General features: G+C 45.4%; 1 protein-coding gene across 2 annotated transcripts in view; it reads left to right on the plus strand.

Annotated features, from left to right (window-relative positions):
- The window catches only part of Myo16 (myosin XVI), a 485,099-nt gene that overhangs the window by 77,418 nt on the left and 385,549 nt on the right, over positions 1-22,132 (plus strand). Inside the window, exon 1 of one of the 2 annotated variants that reach the window (XM_028872305.2) lies at positions 20,057-20,790. The exons of the other annotated variant lie outside the window; for it this stretch is intronic. Within the exon in view, the coding sequence (XP_028728138.1) occupies positions 20,763-20,790 (28 nt within the window). The 5' untranslated portion in view covers positions 20,057-20,762. Of the gene's footprint in view, positions 1-20,056; positions 20,791-22,132 lie in introns of those variants that run through there. 2 annotated transcript variants of the gene reach the window in all.

Here is a 22,132-nt window from a genome sequence, read left to right on the forward strand (position 1 = left end):
CCGTTCCCTCTCCCGTCCGTAACCACCCCACTCCTGATCTTCACAGGCATTTTCACAGTGCTCCCAGCTTCGGTACGTGCTTGGGAATGACACTGATACGTCTCTAATCCCCTTTGCCTACTCTGCGAAACAAAACTGTTTTTAGGAGTATATTCTTGTGCTCTAACTCAGCCTGGGTGTAATTCTTTTCTTTCACGAGAGATCGTTGAAAGGACATGGTCTTTGTTCCCAGTAACTTGTTGCTATCTGCTCTCCTCGCCACCTTGCTCCTCATACAGCAAGTTAAGCGCCTCTCACTGGCCAGACGATCCAGCCTCCAGCCGTGGAACAGAGACGAGGAAGGAGACTTCCTAGTCCTTTTAAGTCCAGCCCTGGGTGCTTTCCTCCTGCCTTACTGGCTGTTCCTGGGATTCTCAACAAAAACAGCTGGGGGAGCACTATCCCAAGTGAGAATCCGGGCTCAGGGAGAGGACTGGGCTGCGGGGGAACAGAAGTGATAGACATGCCTGGGGCTGACAGGCAAGGTGGTCCCGGTGCTGCTCAGCAGAGACCCAGGTTCCCAAAGGCAAGGACCTTATCTGGTTTGCCCGAAGTCCGGTATGCTAGCCTGTCGTGAGGCCCGAGGCAGGGGCTGCTTAGTGGATCAGTGCACTGCATGGATGAAGAACCAGTGGATGAAGAACCAGTTCTGAAGAGCAAATGCAGTACTGAGCAGAGAACACTAGAGGGGGATCAGAGGACTCAAAGTGAGCACAGCCCAAGCCAAAATTGGGCTGTTCTTGCCAGGATGGGAAATACCATTTTTTCCCCTTAAGTTTTAAAAAAATAAGGTGTCACACTACACTACATATGCATCCTGTATGGATTCATGGTGTTCACGTTTCCTTCTATTTGTAGGAAATCTTAAACTAAACTTACTGCAACTCTTTTTCTGATTCAAACAGGGCACAGAGACTCCCACCCACTAGGGGAAAGTGGAGGTCTGTGGCTAGGCTTGCCAAAGAAGGGCCTGGCATACCGGTGCAAAAGTCTCAGGAAACTGCCCTCCGTGCTTAAGCAGAGCAGGCCAGAGAGAAGCAGAGTCTGCAGTTAGGCTCCTGTATCTTTTAAAGGAACTCAAGGCCGTGCCCTGTAGTGGGGAGGTAGGAAGTTCTGTGTGCGAAGACTGGACAGCAGTCGCTGTGACGCGGTCGCGCTGGAAGCTCGTGTTGAGGCATGCTCTCTGGTGTCTCTGGGACAAATTCTCTGAGCATTGGTTCTTTATGGGTAAGACGGCGTTAGGACAGGATCCTAATTCAGAGGGATTTGGTGAGGACAAAAAGAGCAGCCGTTCAGAAGTATTTCACAAATGTCTGGCGGCTGGGCACGGGCGTTTCCCGCCTGTGCTAACCTTCAATGTCCTCCAGCTGCAGCCATGAATGAGTTCTTTCTCATTGCTATAACAAACGCAAGCTAAGGAAGAAGGGTCGTTTGGAGCTATGGTTTTAGGGTACTGTCCACTGTGGTTGGGAAGGCATGGCATTGGGAGTGTGACGTAACTGGACAAGTTGTGTCCAGGCATGGTCACAGAGCAATGAATGGCAGCGCTCAGAAGCCTTCTCTCTTTTTCTTCTGTCTGGGACCTCAGTCCACGGGGATGATACCACTCAGATTTAGGGTGGGCCTTATGTATCACTTAACCCAATCTAGAAACTCCCACACAGAGGTTTGTTTCCACCGTGATTTTAGATACTGTTAAGTTGGCCATATTGGCCACCACAGGCCTCTTCCTCTTGGTCGCCCCTTAAATAACAACACTGCATTAGAATTCTTTGCTTGGGCTGCACTCCAAGCTCTCTGGGGTCTTGCATATTTGGTGGTGAAGGGTGATTTCTGTTATGTTTTGTAATCGCCCAGCTGTTGTTCCTCTGGTTAAAAGGACCATGAGGCGCAGTGGCAGCTCATGGCCACACAGAGAGAGCAGGGTCTTCCAAGGTGTCCTTCCCACTTTCAGGCAGGTGGTAACGGTGGCGCTCTGCATGGACGCTGTGTCAGCACCTGAGCCTCAGCCACATTGCTTGGCAACTCACAGTAAATCCGGTCTTTCTATTTGCTCGGCTCTTGTTCTGAGCTGCGGGGATGGCAGAGTCGCTGAGAAGCAAAAGGCCCAGAGCTGTCTTGACAAGAAGAGGTGACCTTGAGTCAGAAAAGAGGCAGGCAAGCAGAACCAGCAGGGGAGAATAAAGGGATGCTAGGAAAACAGTGAGAGCAGGGGTTTTTGTTCTGATTTTTGTCTCCGCAGCCACCTTGCCTTGGAGACAGTACTCTTTCTTCTCCAGATAAAGGGAAGTCTGCTGGAAGTTAATTTCCAGATGCATCCATAAAAAATTAAGTTGACGCACTTTAATGGAAGTGACGACAGGAGACAGTGAGGTCCTCCATGCACACACAGAAGCCGTAATAAGTGATGGATTCCTATGCGAACTTTAAAAATTAAAGATATCTATTACATATTACATACATCACTTTGGAAATAATGGCATGTCTCTTGTTTGCATCTGGAGGAAGTGTCATGTCAAGACTGGACACTCTACACAGAGGTGCCCATGGCAGCGTGAAACAGAGGCCCTTCCGGCACGCAGCCTCCACGGCACGCAGCCTCCACGGCACGCAGCCTCCACGGCACGCAGCCTCCATGGCACGCAGTGGGCAGTGCTTTCTCTATTGTTCCAGCCTTGTTCCGTCACACGAAGGAGGCAAGAAGGGATTTTGAAACATCACCCACTTAGTGAATCAAATTAATCATTTAGCAAAGTTCGAAAGGGAAGTCTCTCTGAAGGAAATAAGACAGGAATGGATTTAGAACTACCAGAAACTGACATGCAGCCAGTATTGGATTTGGTTCAATTTAAAGTCAGAATGACTTTATGTTTTACCATCTGCCACCCCAAGAACCTAGTAAAGTCTGAATACTACAGTCCATAGAGACTCACACGTGAGGAGATATTTTGCTTTTTCCTAAGGCCATTTGAAGAACATAAAATCAGAATAAATAATGTTGTGGCTTATCCAGGAATACAGTTAGTAATTAGGAACTGCAGAAAAGATACATCACATCTGCTGGGTGTTGGGCCCAAATGTCCCGTCTGCTCCGCCATCCTCCACAAAGCCTTACACGTTTCCAACATACAACTTCCTTCCCACACAATGGAAGCATGGTTTCAGGCATGCTGACACTCAGAGGAAACAGGTGAGTAAGTATGCTGCCATCCTCCAGCATGCAAACAGAAGCACCAGCTTTAACACCACCACTCCACACCGTGGCGTGAGGCACATTCATTGCTGAAAATAGCCAAGACCATAACACAGACACAACGTGGCCAAATCCTCACATTCTAGATTCACATGCAGGTAAACTGCACTGAAGAAGGTAAAGTACCCACAAGCAGCTGTTTCCTTTCTCACAAGTGTGTTCTCACAGAGGCACTGGTCTGTTGGACGCATTTTTGATACGACCCGACTAGGATGTTGTCCTGGGTGCTCATTCAGCCGTTTCTCCTTGACCCTGTGCACAGCTGCTGTGAGCACTGTTTCTCAGAGTCCCATCACGAGCATGCTCAGTGAGTGAATGAATGCCTGAGGTAGAAGGGCATTAAGGAAGACGAAGGGCAAAGTGTTGGCACCCTCCAGGAGTCGTGTCGACTTAAAGCACAATTCTGCTGAACCCAACCCTTGGAAAGAAAGATAAGAGTCTCCAGAAACAGTGTGCTTGGGTGTAGACCCGTCTAACTATTCTCTACAGTCTCCACAGAAATACCTTCATTTCAAAAGTACCACCTCAGGGGCATTTTTATTGACTTAACATTGAACATGTGCCAAGTACTGTACTGAATTAAAATATGCCAAAAAGGCACTAAGCTTTACCAACATGGAACGCACAGGAGGTATCCAAGCAGATGATAAGCAGGAGATAAAGTGGCAGGCGCTCAGATGGTCCCTGAACTACACCAGGATGCTCACAGGAAGGATTTACAAGCCTCAGGTCCTGTATGTGGAGGAGAGAGCAAATTAGGAGCTAATGGGTCACCCCACTTTCTACATACAGTGTCACCCCTCTTCTCCATCTGGATAGTCGCAAGGGTCAAGACTGTACCTGATGAATACTCCTACCCCCTTGTCACTGAGCTTGACCTGCTTAGTGAGGGCAGGGACTGAGGAGGGCGAGTTCTTCTGAGCCGCACCAGAACACAGCTGGCAGAGTGTGGCAGGATGGAGAGAGTGGGTTGTTCTAACACAGTGACTGTGAAACAGAAAAGCAGCACAGTGCCTTGGAAGGTTGTGAAGCGCTTGGCAACAGCTGCAGATGTGACAAGACACTGATGGTGGACAGGTAGGACCTGACACTGATGGTGGACAGGTAGACTGTGACACTGATGGTGGACAGGTAGGAGGTGACACTGATGGTGGACAGGTAGGTGTGATGGGGAGGAGCTGTGACACTGATGGTGGACAGGTAGACTGTGACACTGATGGTGGACAGGTAGACTGTGACACTGATGGTGGACAGGTAGACTGTGACACTGATGGTGGACAGGTAGGGACTGTGACACTGATGGTGGACAGGTAGACTGTGACACTGATGGTGGACAGGTGGTGTGAACTGATGGTGGGGGGGGACAGTGGGGGACGGGGGTGAACTGATGGTGGACAGGTAGACTGTGACACTGATGGGGACAGGTAGGGGGAGGGGAGGGGTGACACTGATGGTGGACAGGTAGACTGTGACACTGATGGTGGACAGGTAGACTGTGACACTGATGGTGGACAGGTGATGGACACTGATGGTGGACAGGTAGACTGTGACACTGATGGTGGACAGGTAGACTGTGACACTGATGGTGGACAGGTAGACTGTGACACTGATGGTGGACAGGTAGACTGTGACACTGATGGTGGACAGGTAGGTGACAGGTAGGCTGTGACACTGATGGTGGACAGGTAGACTGTGACACTGATGGTGGACAGGTAGACTGTGACACTGATGGTGGACAGGTAGACTGTGACACTGATGGTGGACAGGTAGACTGTGACACTGATGGTGGACAGGTAGGGTGTGACACTGATGGTGGACAGGTGGGACCTGACACTGATGGTGGACAGGTAGACTGTGACACTGATGGTGGACAGGTAGGCTGTGACACTGATGGTGGACAGGTAGACTGTGACACTGATGGTGGACAGGTGGGACCTGACACTGATGGTGGACAGGTAGACTGTGACACTGATGGTGGACAGGTAGGCTGTGACACTGATGGTGGACAGGTAGGATTTACTACCAATACATGTGGCAGTCAAGGATGCCACACAGACGCCCGAATCAACATGCCGAAAGTTTAATCGGATTCATTAAAAGAATTGTTTTTAGCTCTTCTTGAAGACAGTAGGGCACATTTGTGTGTCTGGGGAAATCTGCATAATCTTTCTGGATGTGACATTCTCCCTGAGCAAGCATGGGATGTATGCAAATGAGCGACTTCATCTCAATGTGTCCTCATTTCTCAAGATGCTTGACGCTTTCCAAAACCCATCCCGACTTCTTCCCCGTCTTCCAATCTTGACATCCGACTGGTTCCCTGCCCTGGGTTTTGTTTCTGTCAGTTGTATATAAAAAACAAAACATTTAGAACAGAGCATCACAGTTGGAGAGGAGAGTGCCACAGCCCTTCCAGCCCCAAGTATGACCAAAAATCCCAACCTGAGGAAGGCATGCTGGGAAGCTGACAGAAGTCAATGAAAAAGTATTAAACAAAATGCTAGTAAATCAAATATGGAGAAACTTAAAAAGGTCTGTTCACCAGATTTACCCCAGACTATAAGATTGGTTCAACTCATGAAAATCAATGAACTCAGTAGACTCTATCAATGTAATAAGACACAAAAGGCTATTGTCACTCTCATAGAATAGTAAAAACATGATAAGATCTAACCCATTTATATGAAAAAAATTAAAAATAATTTTTTTTTAAAAAGACACTTTTACGTGGTTTATCTTCATTTCTAAGACCAGAAATCTGACAGGACTGTCTTCATCGTGGCTTCTCACTGCTTTCCTGAGCCTCTAGCAAGGGCACCTTGGTGAGAAAACAAAATAAAGGGGCCTCAGATTAGAAAGTAAGAAAAGGAAAAGATCTATTCTCAAATAGCATGATCTTACACATGCATAATGTAAGGGACACACACACACACACACACACACACACACACACACACACACACACTAAAGTCATCCTGCCTTACAGGATATATGTGACCAATGACAGAAGCCACATTTCTATAACCAGCAGTGACCAATCACAACTTAAAGAACCACTGCATTTTCAAATGGCGTTGGATGTAGTAAACTACTTAGAGAATCGTTCAGTGAAAGAAGTGCAAATTCTGTACATTTAAAACAACAAAATACTGTTGAAGAAATTAAAGAAGAATTAAGTGAAAAGAGCCCTCTTTATTCATAAATTGCATGGCTTCATGTTACATAGGGGGCAATGGTCCCTGAATTGATCCACAGAATAAATGCAGTCTCTCTCAAGTTTGCAGTGGGATTTGTTTTTGTAGAATTTGTGGCCTGATCTTAAGATTAATATGTAAATATAAAGTGCCCAAGCTAAGCAAAGCAGTTAGAAAAAGAAAGGAAAAACAAAAAAGGAGCACCATGTCAGAATTCCAAAACGGCTACAAAGCCACAGTGAGTCAAGACAGTGTGGCACCAGCCTCAGACTAGATATACAAATTAATGGAGAAGAAAGGAGAGTCTAGAATAACCCTTTAGTTATGGTCAATCAACTGTTGATGAAAGGTTCCAAGACCATTCAGTGGGGAAAGCATCTTTTCAACAACAGTGCTGGGAAAGCAGAAGAGAGCCATGTGTACAGGAACGAAGCCCCACACCACACACAAATGCTGCCTGAAAGCAGATCACGGACCTAAGAAGGGCTGAAGCAACCACGTCGTGTACAATACAAATGGCTATAAGGTCTTAATAACAGAAACCTGGAGCCAGGTATTGGGGTGAATGCTGAAAGATTAGAGAAACAGAACAAGCCACAGCCAACCTCACCTTACCAACTCCTCAACCTCCAGAGATGAGTTCCTGTCTCCTCATGCCTTACATACCTTTCTGTGTCCTGCCATATTACTTCCCAAGCAAAGACATGTGATCTCAAGTGCTGGGATTAAAGGTGTGTTTGTTAGAGCTCAAATAAAATATCACCACAGTTGTGAAATGCAGAGGAGTAAATCTTTTCAAGCTGGGATTAGACAAAAATCTTGTATCTGACACCACCAGCGTGAACAGTGACAGAAATGAACACTGGTTCATCTCTCTGAATCATAACCTGTAACTGTTAGGTTTCCTGAGAGACACTGTTGAGACCACAAAGCACAAGCATTTCTTGGGATAAAGTGCCCTTCTAATCCAACAATAAAAAGAAGACAGACTCTTAAGAAGGCTGGAGAACCTGGGGGAACCTGTATTTATAGACGAAATAAAGAGAAGTACAAAAAAAAAAAACCCACCATCCAATCTTAATAATTATGGAAATGCTAATGAAAAATATCAGAGACACTCCATGTCGGCCAGAGCCTAAAGACCAAGAAATTAATTAGAGAGCAGCATGCACTGTTGAGGAGATGAAGAGGTTTGAGCCCCAGCACTGGTGGGATCGTGGTAAAATGGTACGTGCACTTTGGAAATCAATTTGTCAGCTCTGCAACATGTTAAATATAGAGTTGTCATGGGACCCAAAATGCCCTCTCCTGGAGATACAGGTGACAGAAGGGACATTATATGTCCACACAGAACACATACGATAACATTCACAGCAGCACTGATTATTCATGATAGCAAAACAGATAAATGATAAAAGCCAAAACTATGGAAGCCATGTCAGGGCTCACCCATTAAAAGAGGTAGGAAAATATATCACATCCACAAAATTGCACATCACTTACTTTAAAGAGAAATGACGTTGATTCCAGCCACAAAGTGGAGGAAACATGGAAACATTGTGTGGAAAAAGCCCAAGGCAAGTAGCCATGCAGGGTAAGATTCCTATCCATTACGTGACCAGAGCTTGGGAATCTAAAGACACAGAGGCAAATTGGAGGATGTCAGCAGAGGTAGCAGCAGCAGCAGCAGCAGCAGCGTGTTCCTGGTGTCTTACACAGTCTCATCCTTAGTGCTCTGCCTCCATCCTGGACAGTCTGTTCCACTGGGGGAACACAGGCACATTTGTCTTGGCTGTCTCAGTCCACAAGGAAAAATGCTTCCTCGGTTCTCCTTGCTTAGTTCCAAGATACCTACCCCTGGATTGGTGACGGGAATGAACTGCTCTGCCTTCTTGTTCCTTGTTTTTCGAGGGTACTGATGATTTGCATGGCTGCCCTCCTCCCTCCAGGACATTAGTTACCTGAGGATGCAACACAGAGCCAGGATCTGACTGTGTAGCCCCGGCTGGCCTACAGCTGACTACGTTGACCACCTGCCTCTACCTCCCAAGCACTAGGATTTTAGGCGCGCCCCACTATAACCAGCAACACATATGTTTAGATCATCTTATCTAAGTCAGCTTGGTGGCATAAAACTTTGATTGGAATGTCTAGGGCAGACTTGATTGCGCTGAGCTCAGAACCCACATGTTCCGAGTGTTACAAACTGGTTGGCCTCTCTTGGCCACTGGTGAAGGGTCATGTGAATCAGGTCAGGGAACTGCCCTTGCTGTCTTATACCATGACATTATCTGTCCAGGATGGTGTCCTGAGGTTATCACTTCCTGCTCAAAGCAGACTCAACTCCATGATAGTTTAAGAATCCTTTACTGCCTTGAGGAAGTTTTCCAGGATTCATTAAGCAAGGGAACAAGCAGAAAAAAGGGAGGTATTGAGGTCTGTTTATTACTGTCACTGTGTCCAAATAGCATGTGGGGGAAGATGGAAGAAAGGAAAAGTGATGTGTAGAGTGAACCTGTAACAGGACTGCCACTGTCTGGGATTTTAATTGTGTATCAATTTCCTGATTAAGCAGTGACCACGTGCTAGGAAATGAAGGGTTAAGATGACTGTCTTTGTGCACAGATTAGTGGAGAGCAAATTCAGAAACTAAAATTATAGTGCAAACAGGGGTGTGTGTGTTCCTGTGAGTAGATGGAGCTCACGGAGGAATAGGAAAGCCCATCCCTCCCTCTCTGTCTGGCCTTCATCATGTCCTCTGGTTGGTGTGTCTGTGTGAACTCCACTTTGGGGACAGAGTTATGGACTTTTCCTGACACTCTCCCACCTACAGCTTTAGTGTCATCTGTCACCACATTCATAGCTCTAGAGTCTGTGAACTGTTGATTCAAAATGCCCAGCAACCGTCCTGAGAATTGCAGTGTTCCCCAGTGATGTTACACACCCTGTGTCTCTGTTCATGTTTCCCAGGAGCAGCATTGCCCGGTCCTGAAGTCTGCACGACTCCATTCAAAGCTGACAGTGTTTTACCTCATCACCGGAGCTCAGGACTTTGACCTGCTCCCTGCACATCACCACACGGCTCCCCAGTGTGATCTTTCTGTCCCCACTGAGCATTCCTGTTCTCCATTTCCATACTCACACTAGAGTGGTAGGGATCTGCTTAACAGGCAGTTCATTTTATTCTTGCGTTTGGTACCTGCACATGGCTTACTGTGCTCTCTCTCTCTCTCTCTCTCTCTCTCTCTCTCTCTCTCTCTCTCCCCCTTCCTCCCTCTTTTATTTTGTTCAAATTTAATTTATTTTAATTGGCTTACAAAGGATCTTTCTCTCCCCTTTCTTCTCTCTCTCCTCTCTCTTCCTGTGCCCATCTACCCCAAGTAGCCTTTCCATGTCACATATGACTCACCCACCCACCCCCACTCCTTTTCTCAACAACTCTGTCCTTCCATTTCCTCTTGCAGCAGTTTGAATGAACTTTTTCATCTAGTTTTTGGTTGCCTAGAGCATAGGTTCTCATGGTCACAGGTGTGGAAGACCTGTAAGATCTCAGAGTGCTAGGCCTCACTCAGGACACGGGTACACCAATGATGCTGGTCCATGGACCACGTGGACCCAGGCATTCTCTTTCTCTTGCTAATTCTCTTTCCTCTGCCCATCCTTCAGATTCAGGTGAGATGATGATTTCAGCAAGGTCTCCTCAGACCCCAGGGATTCAAAGAGATGTTCACGTGCTAACCTTTGAACCCGGCTTTCCAACTGTAGTTCCTGCTGGTCTCTTGTAAATGCCTGAGCATCCTCCTTGAGCTACCCAAAAGACAGTGACTAGGTGGCTCTGAGCTGTGCCGTGCTATGGTTGTAACTCAGTGCGTAGCACTCTGGCTCAGGGTACAAGTTCTTAAAAGCACATAAAAGGAAAACATGGAAACGTTTCCAAAACATCCCGAAATTTCAGATGTAGCAGGAGACTGTGTGCATTCATCACAGTGGCAGGTGGAGATCCTATGGAGACCTGAGGACAAGGCTTTCTGAGTCCCTGCTATTCACCTTTTATTCTATCATGCATGGTGTCTAGACTCATCCCACCTAAAGAACACCCTGCTGTCTCTCCCAGCTTCTCCCTCTTATACTCTGAGCTGGTGGGTAGTCTCATTCCATCTGACTCAACCTCTTCAAAACTCAGCGACCAGGCCACTGTAGTTAGAATTCCTATCGCTGGCAAAACACCACGACCCAAAGCAGCTTGGGGAAGAAAGGGTCTATTTCATCTCACAACTCTCAGGTCATGCTTCATCATGGAGGGAAGTCAGGGGAGGGACTCAAAATAGGAACCTGCAGGTAGGAACTGCAGAAGAGGCCGCCTAGTTGTGCTCTTACTGGTGTACCCCTCATTGTTCCCTCAGCCTGTATTCTACACAACTCAGGACCACCTGCCACACCCACCTGCCACACCGCACCACAGCACTGGCCTCCCTATAACCAAAATCAGCAACAAGCTTGCCTATAGGCCATTCTCATGGGGAAATTTTCTCAATTCATGTTCCTCTTCTCAAATGACTCTAGCTGATGTCAAGGTGGCAAAAAAAAACTAGCCAATACACAAGCTTTCCCTTTCTTTTCTCACAGCCCATCCCACTTTCCATCAAGGAAATCTCAAAGCCATCATTTGGTGAGAATCCAGTGAGTCTGCCCCACCCCAGCACTGTGATGGTTTCAATCCCACCTCAGCCTACGCTTGGACTAAAAGGAGAGCTTTTGTGTTGCTTCCTTGAGGGCTACCTCATCTCGAACCTGTTCATCCCCATCACACAATTTAACTACTCTGTTGGGAATCCCATAGATGTTACCCATCTGCTGCAAGACATGTCCTCCTATTTCAGGTCAGGGAGCCCTATGACAGTCTCTGGGCCCTCTGCAAAGTCTGTGCGTATGCCCTGAGAAAGTGGCCGAGGCATTCCTGACTCCATAGTGTCATTCATGGTCTGTCTCTAAAACTCCAGTTTTAGTGGCTGTTTGTGTGCGGTGCAGATAACCCAGGATCGCCGTGGCACACGGCGCCGCTGTGGATGCACAGTGCCCTTGCGAGGATGCTGCTGCAGACAGCGCAGGGTTTTCCCCCACCTCTGGTGCACCCGCTTCCCAGAGTGATGTGCATATCCTCAGTGCTTCCACTGGCCGTAGTAACCATAGTAGCCTGTTTACCGTGCCAGGAAGTCTCTGTCTTCATATATGTGCTTCTGTGAGTGAAAAATGTGAGGTCAACTGAGACCTCAAGCCACCTGTGTGGCTTCATCTTTGAGAATTTTTCTCATTCAATTGCTACTGTGCTAGAATATCGCATTTCATAACACTAAAATTGATGAATACCAGAGGCTGGGGAGATCTCTCAGTAAAGTGCCATCCAAGCACAAGTGTCTGGATTTCCATCCCCGTAACCACGTTATCAGAGCCAGGCTTGACACTTGCCTGTAACCCAGTGCTGGGTAGGAGAAGACAGGAGCATCTTTGGAGCTTCTGGGCCTGGCAGTCTAGACAAACTCATGACCTGAGACTCATGACTCATTCAGTGAGAGACCCTGTCTCAAAAAAATAAGGTGGAGAGCAATTGGCAAAGACCCTTGACAACCCTTGGCTTATACACATGCACACCACCAACATATAGCAAAAAAGTGGTGTATGTTGTATAGAATAAAATACACAAATGTGACAACACAGTTCAACAGACCTCAGTCTTGTGTAGTTAGACAGGTTCTGACCTCCCAGATGAAAATACAAGACATTTTCTTAGTTCTAGAAGCTTCTCCATGACCTTTTTTCCATGTCAACAATCTATTTTTTCTTTCTGTAACATCATAAATCTTGAACTTCATGCAAGTGAACCAGGTCATAAATGTCACACTTTGAAAATATCTCCCACGGGTTCATGTGAGATTTTAATTCAGAGGGTTTTTCTTCACAGCCACCGCAGTGATTCTACTTTGAAACACTTAATTAACACCTACAAGTAGGGTTGAAGATACGTATCCGTGGCAGGAAGTCCATGGAGGCATGGAAGTAGTTTCTCTAATACAGACAGCTTAGACATGAGTGTTAATGGTCATAGTAATATTCTGAAAATGTCCATTAAAATTATCACTATCGAGTTATTAGATAGGAGTCAAATCCCATTCCTCTGTGCACACTGAAGTTCTGTACATAAAAATACACCTTGCTTTTCTTAATGAGGACTTATTTCTTGTCTGTGTGTCTTTTTGTTTATTTCTTGAGACAGGGTCTCACTATGTAAGTGCTGGCTGGCCTGGAACTCCCTATGTAGATAAGGCTGGCCTCAAACTCACAGAGATCCTTCTGCCTCTGCCTTCCAAGCTGGGTTGAAAGGTGGCCAACACCATGCCAAAGCTGTTTGTAAATCTTCTACCGACATGTCATTTTATATATATATATATATTTGGATAGCCTGACTCCCCATGTTGCTGTGTTCAAGGTGGACTGGTTCTACTGCACTGTCTAGCCTGCTGGACACTCAGAGGCAGCAAAGTAAACATCATGGTGTCAGCACCTCATTCACATTTCAGAAGAGGCTCACCTGGTGCATATATCTGCTGTAGCTAATACGTGATGGATGGATGTAATGTAATGTAGGATCCAGAGCCAGGGTGAGCAAGCAATAAGCCAGTCCACCAACCAATCACAGAAGAAAGGAGCAGGGAGAGGTTGGAGATGCTGTCCATCATCCTTCCACCCTTGAAGCCTGGTTTTCCTGCGGTCTGTGACCCTCCTCATCCTTTCCTGTGTCTTTTCTGTTTCCATGTTTTTGTCTCGTCTCTACATGTGTCTGATAGGAAGGGTTGAGGTTCGCCGGGCACAGAAGGACAAGGCGGGTGCTTTAACAAAAAGAGGCAGAAATGAACCTGGAAAGCAGAAGGAAGGCAGATGCCGGGAGTTGCAGCACATGGCACCTGCAATATCTAGAAGTCATTTTAAAAATGACATTGACCAGTGAATGGGATGCAGGGCTCCTCCACAGCCAAAGTGGCCCCTGTAATGGGAACTTCATGATGAATCTGGTCTTGCTCCTCCATGCCCGAGTGCTCACACTCACATGCTCCATCTTCATGCCTCAGTTTCCTCATCTATTACAAAGTAAAGAGTAATAGTGGCCTCTACATCACTCTCTTATGAAGATTAGCTGAGTGGATACTTAGGATGGCGTTACAAAAAAGCCTGGCACATTGGAATTGCCTTTTGTTTATTGCACACAGCCAGGCTTACCCAGTGCAGGCGGAATTAACACACGACTGTTGTTTACCTCAAGTCTCTAAAACACTGCCGGCTTTAAATAGAGAGGAAAGCGACCAGGAGGAGAAAGGGCCGTTTTCTGCTTCCCCATTCCTCTCTTGTTCTTGACAGCCACAAATCCTGTCTGCCTGACCGCCTGTCACCTGCCTTCAGTGACACACCCACCTGGCCTCCTCCAGTGGTGTACCCTAGACGAGGCTAGCCCATCCAGTTCCTGTGGCTCTTTCTTTGTGACCCAGATGTTCAGTGATGTTTTAGACTTCATTGGCAATAAGGAAAACTCGGGGCTTTAGCTTCAAGTAATATCTAGCAAGAAAGAGGCTTTCATTTGGCGCCAAGGGACATAAAGGGCACTGCATTAAAACACTGAGTTGATTGGTAAAGGAAAAATAAATAAATACAGGATTGCTGGATTGCTGAGATGAATTTAGGCTAAATATACACACAAGTGAAATGAGCTTGATAGAAAATCTGAAGAATTGGTAGAAATTGATTAAGTAAACTTGGGTATATATAGGCAAGGACATGTGTAATTAATTAAATTAAAACTAACAAAAAAAAAAAAAAAAAAGACAAGACTCTAGCTAGGTGCAGTGGCATGTACCTGGAATTCCAGCACCTGGAGGCAAAGATTAGAACATCTGAGGCTAGCCAGGTTCCCAGTGCATGGTGTATATGTGTGTGTGTGTGTGTGTGTGTGTGTGTGTGTGTGTGTGTGTAGATACATATGCATATATATACACACATATACATATGTATATGAATAAAACAAGCATGTGTATTTCCTACAGTTCAATACGTATCAGTTGGGAAATATGAAAAGAGATTCCTATATACAACTACCTTAAAATTCATTTTATCTTTTTCAAGAACATTTGTATTATTTTCAGTAAACAGACAACTGTTTTTTCTTCAAAATGAGCCAAGAGGCAGAGAATATTCTGTCTCTCCTCTGCCTGCCCACACAGTACACACAAGCACGTGCATGCACACATACACGCAGAAATAAACTAAACAGTACCCTGCTCTGATTTCACTGTTAGGATAAACAAACGTGGGTTCAGCTTCAAACTTCAGTGAGAGGGAAAGTGGGGTGTTCCTCCTGGTTCATCCTAACATGCATGCTATAGTGATTTCCAAGTTCATTTTGCATTTAAGTGAAAAGATCCATATAAAAATACCTTACAAATGTTCCTGCCTAGATACTATAGAAAATTAAAAACACTTCATTTCCATTAGCAGAAAAAAATTCAAGAGGCATGTGGGTGACCAGATGCCCCAGACGAGCACCGAGAACATCCAGCCAGCATCTGGTCCCCTGTGTCCTCGTCAAAGCTCGTCTGTTCACCTGTGTTGTTACTGAAAGAGCAGCCATGAGCCTGGCTGGCGGCCTCTTACATCTGCATTCTGTCTCCACATTGCCACTGTCTGACAACAGCGGAGGGAATGGTAGGGGACATTTTTGGTTCTGACATAGCATACTCTCTCTGAGGCACGGAAGCCTTGTTTAGCATGTCAGCAGTCTTCCGACACACCGAGGGCAGTGCACAGCTGCCCCTGCCTTGCTTCTGCCTGGGCAAATCTGCGCTTTCATTCCCCACCCTTTGCCCCGGGTGTGTATACGTGTAACATCAACGGCCATTGTTCTGTCCTCAGACGCATGAGGCCAGTGTGCAGTTCTGTGCAGTCCTGTGTCTGACAGACAGCCACGGTCTAACGGACAAGTCAGCCTCAGAAGTGGGTGCATCACGGATGGGAGCTGAAGCACAGACAAGTAAGCTGGTGGCTTGTGAGGCCAGTCCAGGCTCCAAGCAACACGGTCAACCGAAGGCTCAGAGAGAGACCAGCTGTAGCATGCCCATTTCTCTGCTGTCTTTGGGAAAAGATCACGTAAGCTTGCAGGGCCTGAAATCATTAGACTAATGCCATGGTCACAGGTGAGCTTGGGACCCCACCCACCCAGAAATCTTGGAAGCTGGTGATAGGAGGCCAGAACATGCATTATCTTAGTAATGGTGGCGTGCATCACATTTGGTGCAGTTCCTTGTACTTCTTCATCAGTGTTTGAAGCCCCGATCTGTTCACAGAGTTGAGACAGGATCCCCAGTCTTAGAGTTTGGGTTTGCATCACAGAAGGCCTCTTGTATACAGTTCACATCTTCCTTTGTTGGAGGTGGCAATGTAGCCTACTGTATTAGTAACTTTTCTTGTTGCTTAGACAAAAATCCCTGGCGAAAGAAACTTAAAGGCGGAAGGGATGCCTTATCTTGGGGGCTGAGAGGATATAGTCCATCATGGTGGGAAAGGCACGGTGGTAACGCTGACTAACTGTGGCAGCAGGGGCCAGAGACACTGGTCAGTTGGTGTAGACAGTCAGGAAGCGGAGCAAAATGGGATGCTGGAGACACTGGTCAGTTGGTGTAGACAGTCAGGAAGCAGAGCAAATGGGATGCTGGAGACACTGGTCAGTTGGCACAGACAGTCAGGAAGCGGAGCAAATGGGATGCTGATGTTTAGTTTGCCTTCTTCTTTCTCATTGCTTTCTGTCCCAAAACGTGACGACACTCACATTCAACGTGGGTCTTTCCTCCTCAGTTAAACTACTCTCTGGAAATGCCTTCCCAGAGACTTGGAGCTCTGTCGTGGGTGTATCTAAACCATATCACGATGATAATGAAGTTGACCATCACACCCACTGAGCATAGGCTCTCTACTGATAGTGGTGATTGAGGGCTTCAGTCTTTAATTCCATCATGGACTACTATATAAAAATGGATAAACTATTGGACTAGGAAGCCTGGATCCTATCTTGTAATGCCTGTAGCATGGGTTCTCGGTAGAACTGGGGTGAGGTACCTGATCTGGGACACAGTAGATAAAAAAAGTATGTAATAATGACTACATTTAAAAGAAAAAACAGCATGTGTCTATATAGTGTCAACAGTGAGCACTTGTTTGATGCATGACAAAGAAAAGTGTTTTTGAAATATTCTTGGCATTTTCACTGGTAACAACAGGGTATTGTAAAAATGCTGCAAAATAATAAAATAACTGTGCTTTATTAGTTGTGAGTTTTCTGGCAATGGAAAACAGCTCCTTTCAAATCCTTGTATCTAATATTGTGCTTAATGACCAATTCCACAACACAAATGAATTTCTAGTAACTTATCCATTCCAGTCTCAGCTCTGCCTTACTGCTCCCATCGAATCTGATATTACCCATAAAATATGTGATTCAAAGAGCTGCGATGTGGTCTCTGTGATCCCTACCAGACTGGGTTTCTTAGGAAAGATGTATTTCAAGAAATGTAATAAATTTTAAGTCATCTTTTGTTCAATGTTATGAAAGTTAATAGAGTCCTATCTATGTTCCCATCATAGTTACACTTGAATAAGGAACTAGTTCTTGTTTGGTAGGACTGGGAAAATGAAAATGTATCTCTTTTTGGCTATGAATGTACTCAAAGGTTGACAAAATGAGCACAAAGTTCCAAATTCAATATAAGACAACTTGAGAGTGTGTAAAAATGACATGTATACATAGTTCAAACATATCTCATGCCTAGTTTATATACATCTTATGTATACTTTGTGTACATCTCACGCATAGTTCATTCATAGATCACGCACAACTTATACATAGCTCATGTGCTGCTCAAATACAGCTCATGCATAGCTGATACACATTTCATACACAGCTCATGTACAGGTCATACACAACTCTTGCACAGTTCATACACAGCTGTTACACATATCATACACAGCTCATGTACAGTTCATGCACAGCTCATACACAGCCCATGCACATCTCATACACAGCTGGTACACATATCATACACAGCTCATGTATAGTTCATGCACAGCCCATACACAGCTCATGTACAGCTCATACATAGCTCATACACAGCTCATGTACAGCAGTGCTCATACACAACTCATGTACAGCATGCAGTCATACATCATGCACAGCTCATACACATATGTCATATGTACAGCTCAGTACATTCATACACATTCATACGTCATAACAGTCTGACATATGCTCATCGTGAACATCTCATACACATCTCATACACAGCTCATGTGCAGTTCATTGTAACACATGTACAGTACAGTTCTTGTATACAGCTCATACATATGAGGCAGAGTGAAGAATCTTCACAGTATGTGCATTCGTCTCTGTTTCCTCAGAGTGGCAGTGGCTAGTGTTGCTCCTCTGCACAGTTCCCGGTCCCATGTCCTCAGCCATGTTGTTTCTCATGTATCACAGTGCATGGCTTGATGGACATCTGCACTTCACCAATGAGCACCTCAAGGACAAGGGCATGCTTTGGTCAGAGTTCTGCCAGAGGTGGGGCTAAGTTATTCAAAAATGGATCACTAGGTCCCAGTCGATCATACTTTGATAACATCTTTTTGGACTCGTGCTTTTCATTTTAAGGAGTGATTCATGGTATCATCACAAGATATGGGCTGGTTGTGCACATTCAGAGGCATGCAAGTTACAGAGGATAGAACTTCATATATATGGAGGAGCACAGGCAGCATGCTGTCTGTCTGTCACTGTGTTAAGAGGAGGAGCAACAAGTAACGAGGTAGCAGAAAGTTCCCTAAAGAGACCAGACACCACTCCAGTGAACACGGAATTGCTGTGCATATGGAGGCTTGCACTGATTTAAGAAGAAGGTGCCATGCTCTTCTTGATGGTCAGTAAGAGATGCATATAGTTGTCTGCTGTCTTACTGGATCACTGCAAAACACACAAAGAAGTTTCAAAAATAAGCTACACTATTTCTGTATATAAATGCTGCATTTCAGACTTGTTTTAGACACATTTTTATTCCTCATAATCACCCAACATGTTACAGGTCATAGGTGATGGGGCACTGTAATTATTAAATGGATGAATAATGAAGGATCCACTTTAACAAAGCAGAAAGTCTTCCTAATTCTCGAGAAAGTTAAAGTGTGGACAGGGTCATTTGATACATAGTAAAATATTTTTCCTTGTTAATTTTAGTAGTCACTTCATTGAACACCAAAAACCTAATCAACAGTTTTATTTGTCTTATCTCTAACCGTATAATGGAGATTAGATACCACACTTTCCAGCCACAAAGTGGGGGTGGAGTTCTGTCTCAACTGACACTCTGGAAAGTGGTAGAGTATGCATTTGAACTTTGAAGGAAAACATGACAAGGTGTGACTATGATCGTCAGGACACTGTCCCTTGAAGTGTATTCAAGGGACAGGTCTGGCTTTTATCATCTAATTTAATAAAGACAGACTCACTGAGTTCTGTTCATAAGGGAACTCAAGATTTATGCTCCACCACAGAAAGGTGTGAACCTTTACCACATGCTTCATTTTTACATTCTCAATGCCACCAAAAGCTGAGACAAATTATGACTCTGTGCTTTCAAAGAAGATTAGCATAAAAATACACCACCTTGCAGCCAGGTCTTTAATGTAGCTTGCAGGGTTCAGAGCTGGGTGAAAATGATGATTACTTCTCTCTGACACTAGCCAGTGGAGGTAGAGCTTCCAGATGAGTACCAGCTCAATTTCTCCATGTCCTATGATGGAAGTGAGTGACATCTTTAGCATTAGGGTCTCAGCATCAGGTTGTGGAGCGTAACCAATACCACTGACAATAACTTGCACTGCTTGGGATCTATAGGAAACTGTTGGCCAATGACTCAAAAAGATACAACCCATTCCCAATGCTGGGGTTTTCATTTGGTAGTCTATGATGTCCAGCTGAGGTATTGTCCCACATATTTTATGGCAACTAATCTTATACTGGGAGAGGAAAATCAGTTTCCTTTAATGGAATGACACTGGGTATATCAACCACACTCCAGGGCAGACCCCATGCTCAGGAATGATTAGGAAAAACTGGCCTCCATGCTTTTGCTTTAAAGAGAGACAGAACATGAAATTGAGTGGGTGGGGAGTTGGGGGAACGGGAAAGAGTATGATCAAAATATACTGTATGAAATTCTCAAAGAATAAATAAAAATATTGCTAAAAATAAAAATACATTAACTTTAAAATGTAATCACTTAGACTTTCTCATTTGTAAGTGACTTACAGATGACTTTCTCTGGCTAACTAGCTATTAAAATATGATATTTATCTCCATTACAATAGAGCCTTGGAGACCATGTGTTCCCTTCTGATTGCAACCCAGGAAAACTTCATTCTCTGGCTTAGGTTGTGCAGTTTAATTCATTGCAGTCTGCAGAGGTAGCAGAATCCTAAATTTTAAAGCTGTGCAAATCAACAGCTTTCTGTGGTTAATTTAAATTTTGCATTCTGCATAGATAACCAAAACGATGCCTTGTGAGCATGCTTCCTGGCTAGAGGCAGAGATCCAAGCACTCCCATCCTAAGGAGGGGCTATTTTGAGCTCCTGCTGTCCATTTCATATTCACACGCAGCAACTGGTGGCAACTAAAATAATGAGCTTGGCCAGCAGCTAAAGAATCCTGTCCTATCGGGGGCAGCAGACGGGGAGCACCAGTAAGATTCAGGATGCCTGTGCAGCATCTCCCTCCTGCCCACTCATCAGCATAGACTTCTGCATTTTGAAAGCTATTGAGAAGCCATTAGCAGGCAGGACAGAGAGGGAGCGCCTCACTGCAGCACACCTCCACACTAGCGGAAGGCTGTGGCTGCACATGAGCACCAATTAGAGCGACCCTCCCCAGGACGGTGGCACTGGAGTGTGTCAATCAAGGGCGCTAGGGTAGCACGTGCAGCGGCGGCAGTGGCTGATCTGGACGCCAGCTGCTGAATGAGAATGAGTTTGGTGCTTTCTGCAAGATCATGGACGGGAGCCTCTGCTCAGTAATGCATTCTGAGGTGCCCTGTTACCTGAGCAGGGACCCTGAATTATGCATTGCCTGGGGACAGCAGTCATAGCAGAAGAGGATGCTGGGACCCACGGCAGGGTTCATGCCTGAGAAGGGACAATGTCTCACTATCATTTTATCAAGTGCTGTAAGTAGACTCGCTGACTCCTGTGTGTGTGTGTGTGGTTTGTCTCTTAAAGTGTTATTTTAAACATATGCCAAAATTAAGGCAGGTGTTCTGGCGTGTGGCATCCAGATGGGTGACACTCATTGGTAGCTGTGAAGGGTAGTTGACAGGCTGAGTTCCATTTTATTTCAGATTCTAAAATAATTCTCTCTTTATCTAAACGCTGTAGTGTGAAAAAAAAAATCTTTAAAATGCTGCGTTTTTAAAAAAAGAGATGTGTCGGATACCGGAAACATTGAGAGAAAAGAAATACATAAACAAAAGTTGCTGAAGGATTTCCACACTGTTAAGGTGTTTGGGTGATGTTTGTACAACTTACTTGGCGAATGTATGACTGAAGTCATTTAGTGATTTACCTCCTCTCCAGGTGCGCTGCTGCTGTGGTATTCAGGGCTTTTCCTTCTCAGCCTGTCAGGGGGTAATCCTTGGCTGGGAACTTTTGTCCTTGTGCCATTCACCTTGCAGAGACTGCACCCAAGCTCTGCACAGATGCTCATGTGGTACAGAATAGTCAGCCGGTAGCTCTCCTTAAGGCTTTAATATTGGAATTCCAGCAGGGTGCTCTGAGCTAGACTCTATTTGCTCCTAAGCCTTCTCCTGATAGTGACAAGGACTTAGAGGACATATTTAGAGCACACCCACTCCGGGAGTAGAATTCTTTTCTCTGTTAGCACTTCCGAAAACTTCTGCACGTTCATATCATGACCTTTCAGTGACAGGTGACATTGCCAGAGGACAGATTTCTAGTAAGATTATGGGTTTGCAGACAAGGACATACCAATGTTAATTAAGCACCTTGATGAAGGAATGTGGTTTCAATGGATCTTGGGTTTTGTTTTAAAGGAGACTGAAACACATGTTTGAGGAGAAAATAGTTGTCTTGCTCTAGTTGTTGTTCGCTAATAGACAAGAGGGTGATGGCCCCGTGATTATTAAAATAAATATCCTCGTTCAGAAGCCTTGCCTCCAGAAGCAAGAAAGAATGTACTGATCAGCCTGAACATTTGGAAATTCACTTTAACTGCTAAGAATTGGCACAGGGCGGCTTCTTTGAGAGGCACGGAGTAGTCGTTGGTTTAACCCTTTAAGTCTCAAAGTGACTGACCTGGTGACACACATCGTGCAAATGCCCCTGCCTGGTTCTGCAACAGCCGCTTACGCTTACGTTTTACTGCAGTGACAGGCATGTTCCTGTCTGGCCTCCGGGAAGGGAATTCCCAAAACCCTCCGCATCATTTCACCAGGGAGACCGACCGGGCTCATTCCAGAAGACAGAGCACACCTGGTAGAACGTAGCAGGGTG

The sequence above is a fragment of the Peromyscus leucopus genome, chromosome 17, assembly GCF_004664715.2.
Source record: "Peromyscus leucopus breed LL Stock chromosome 17, UCI_PerLeu_2.1, whole genome shotgun sequence".
Classification (NCBI taxonomy): Eukaryota; Metazoa; Chordata; class Mammalia; order Rodentia; family Cricetidae; genus Peromyscus; species Peromyscus leucopus.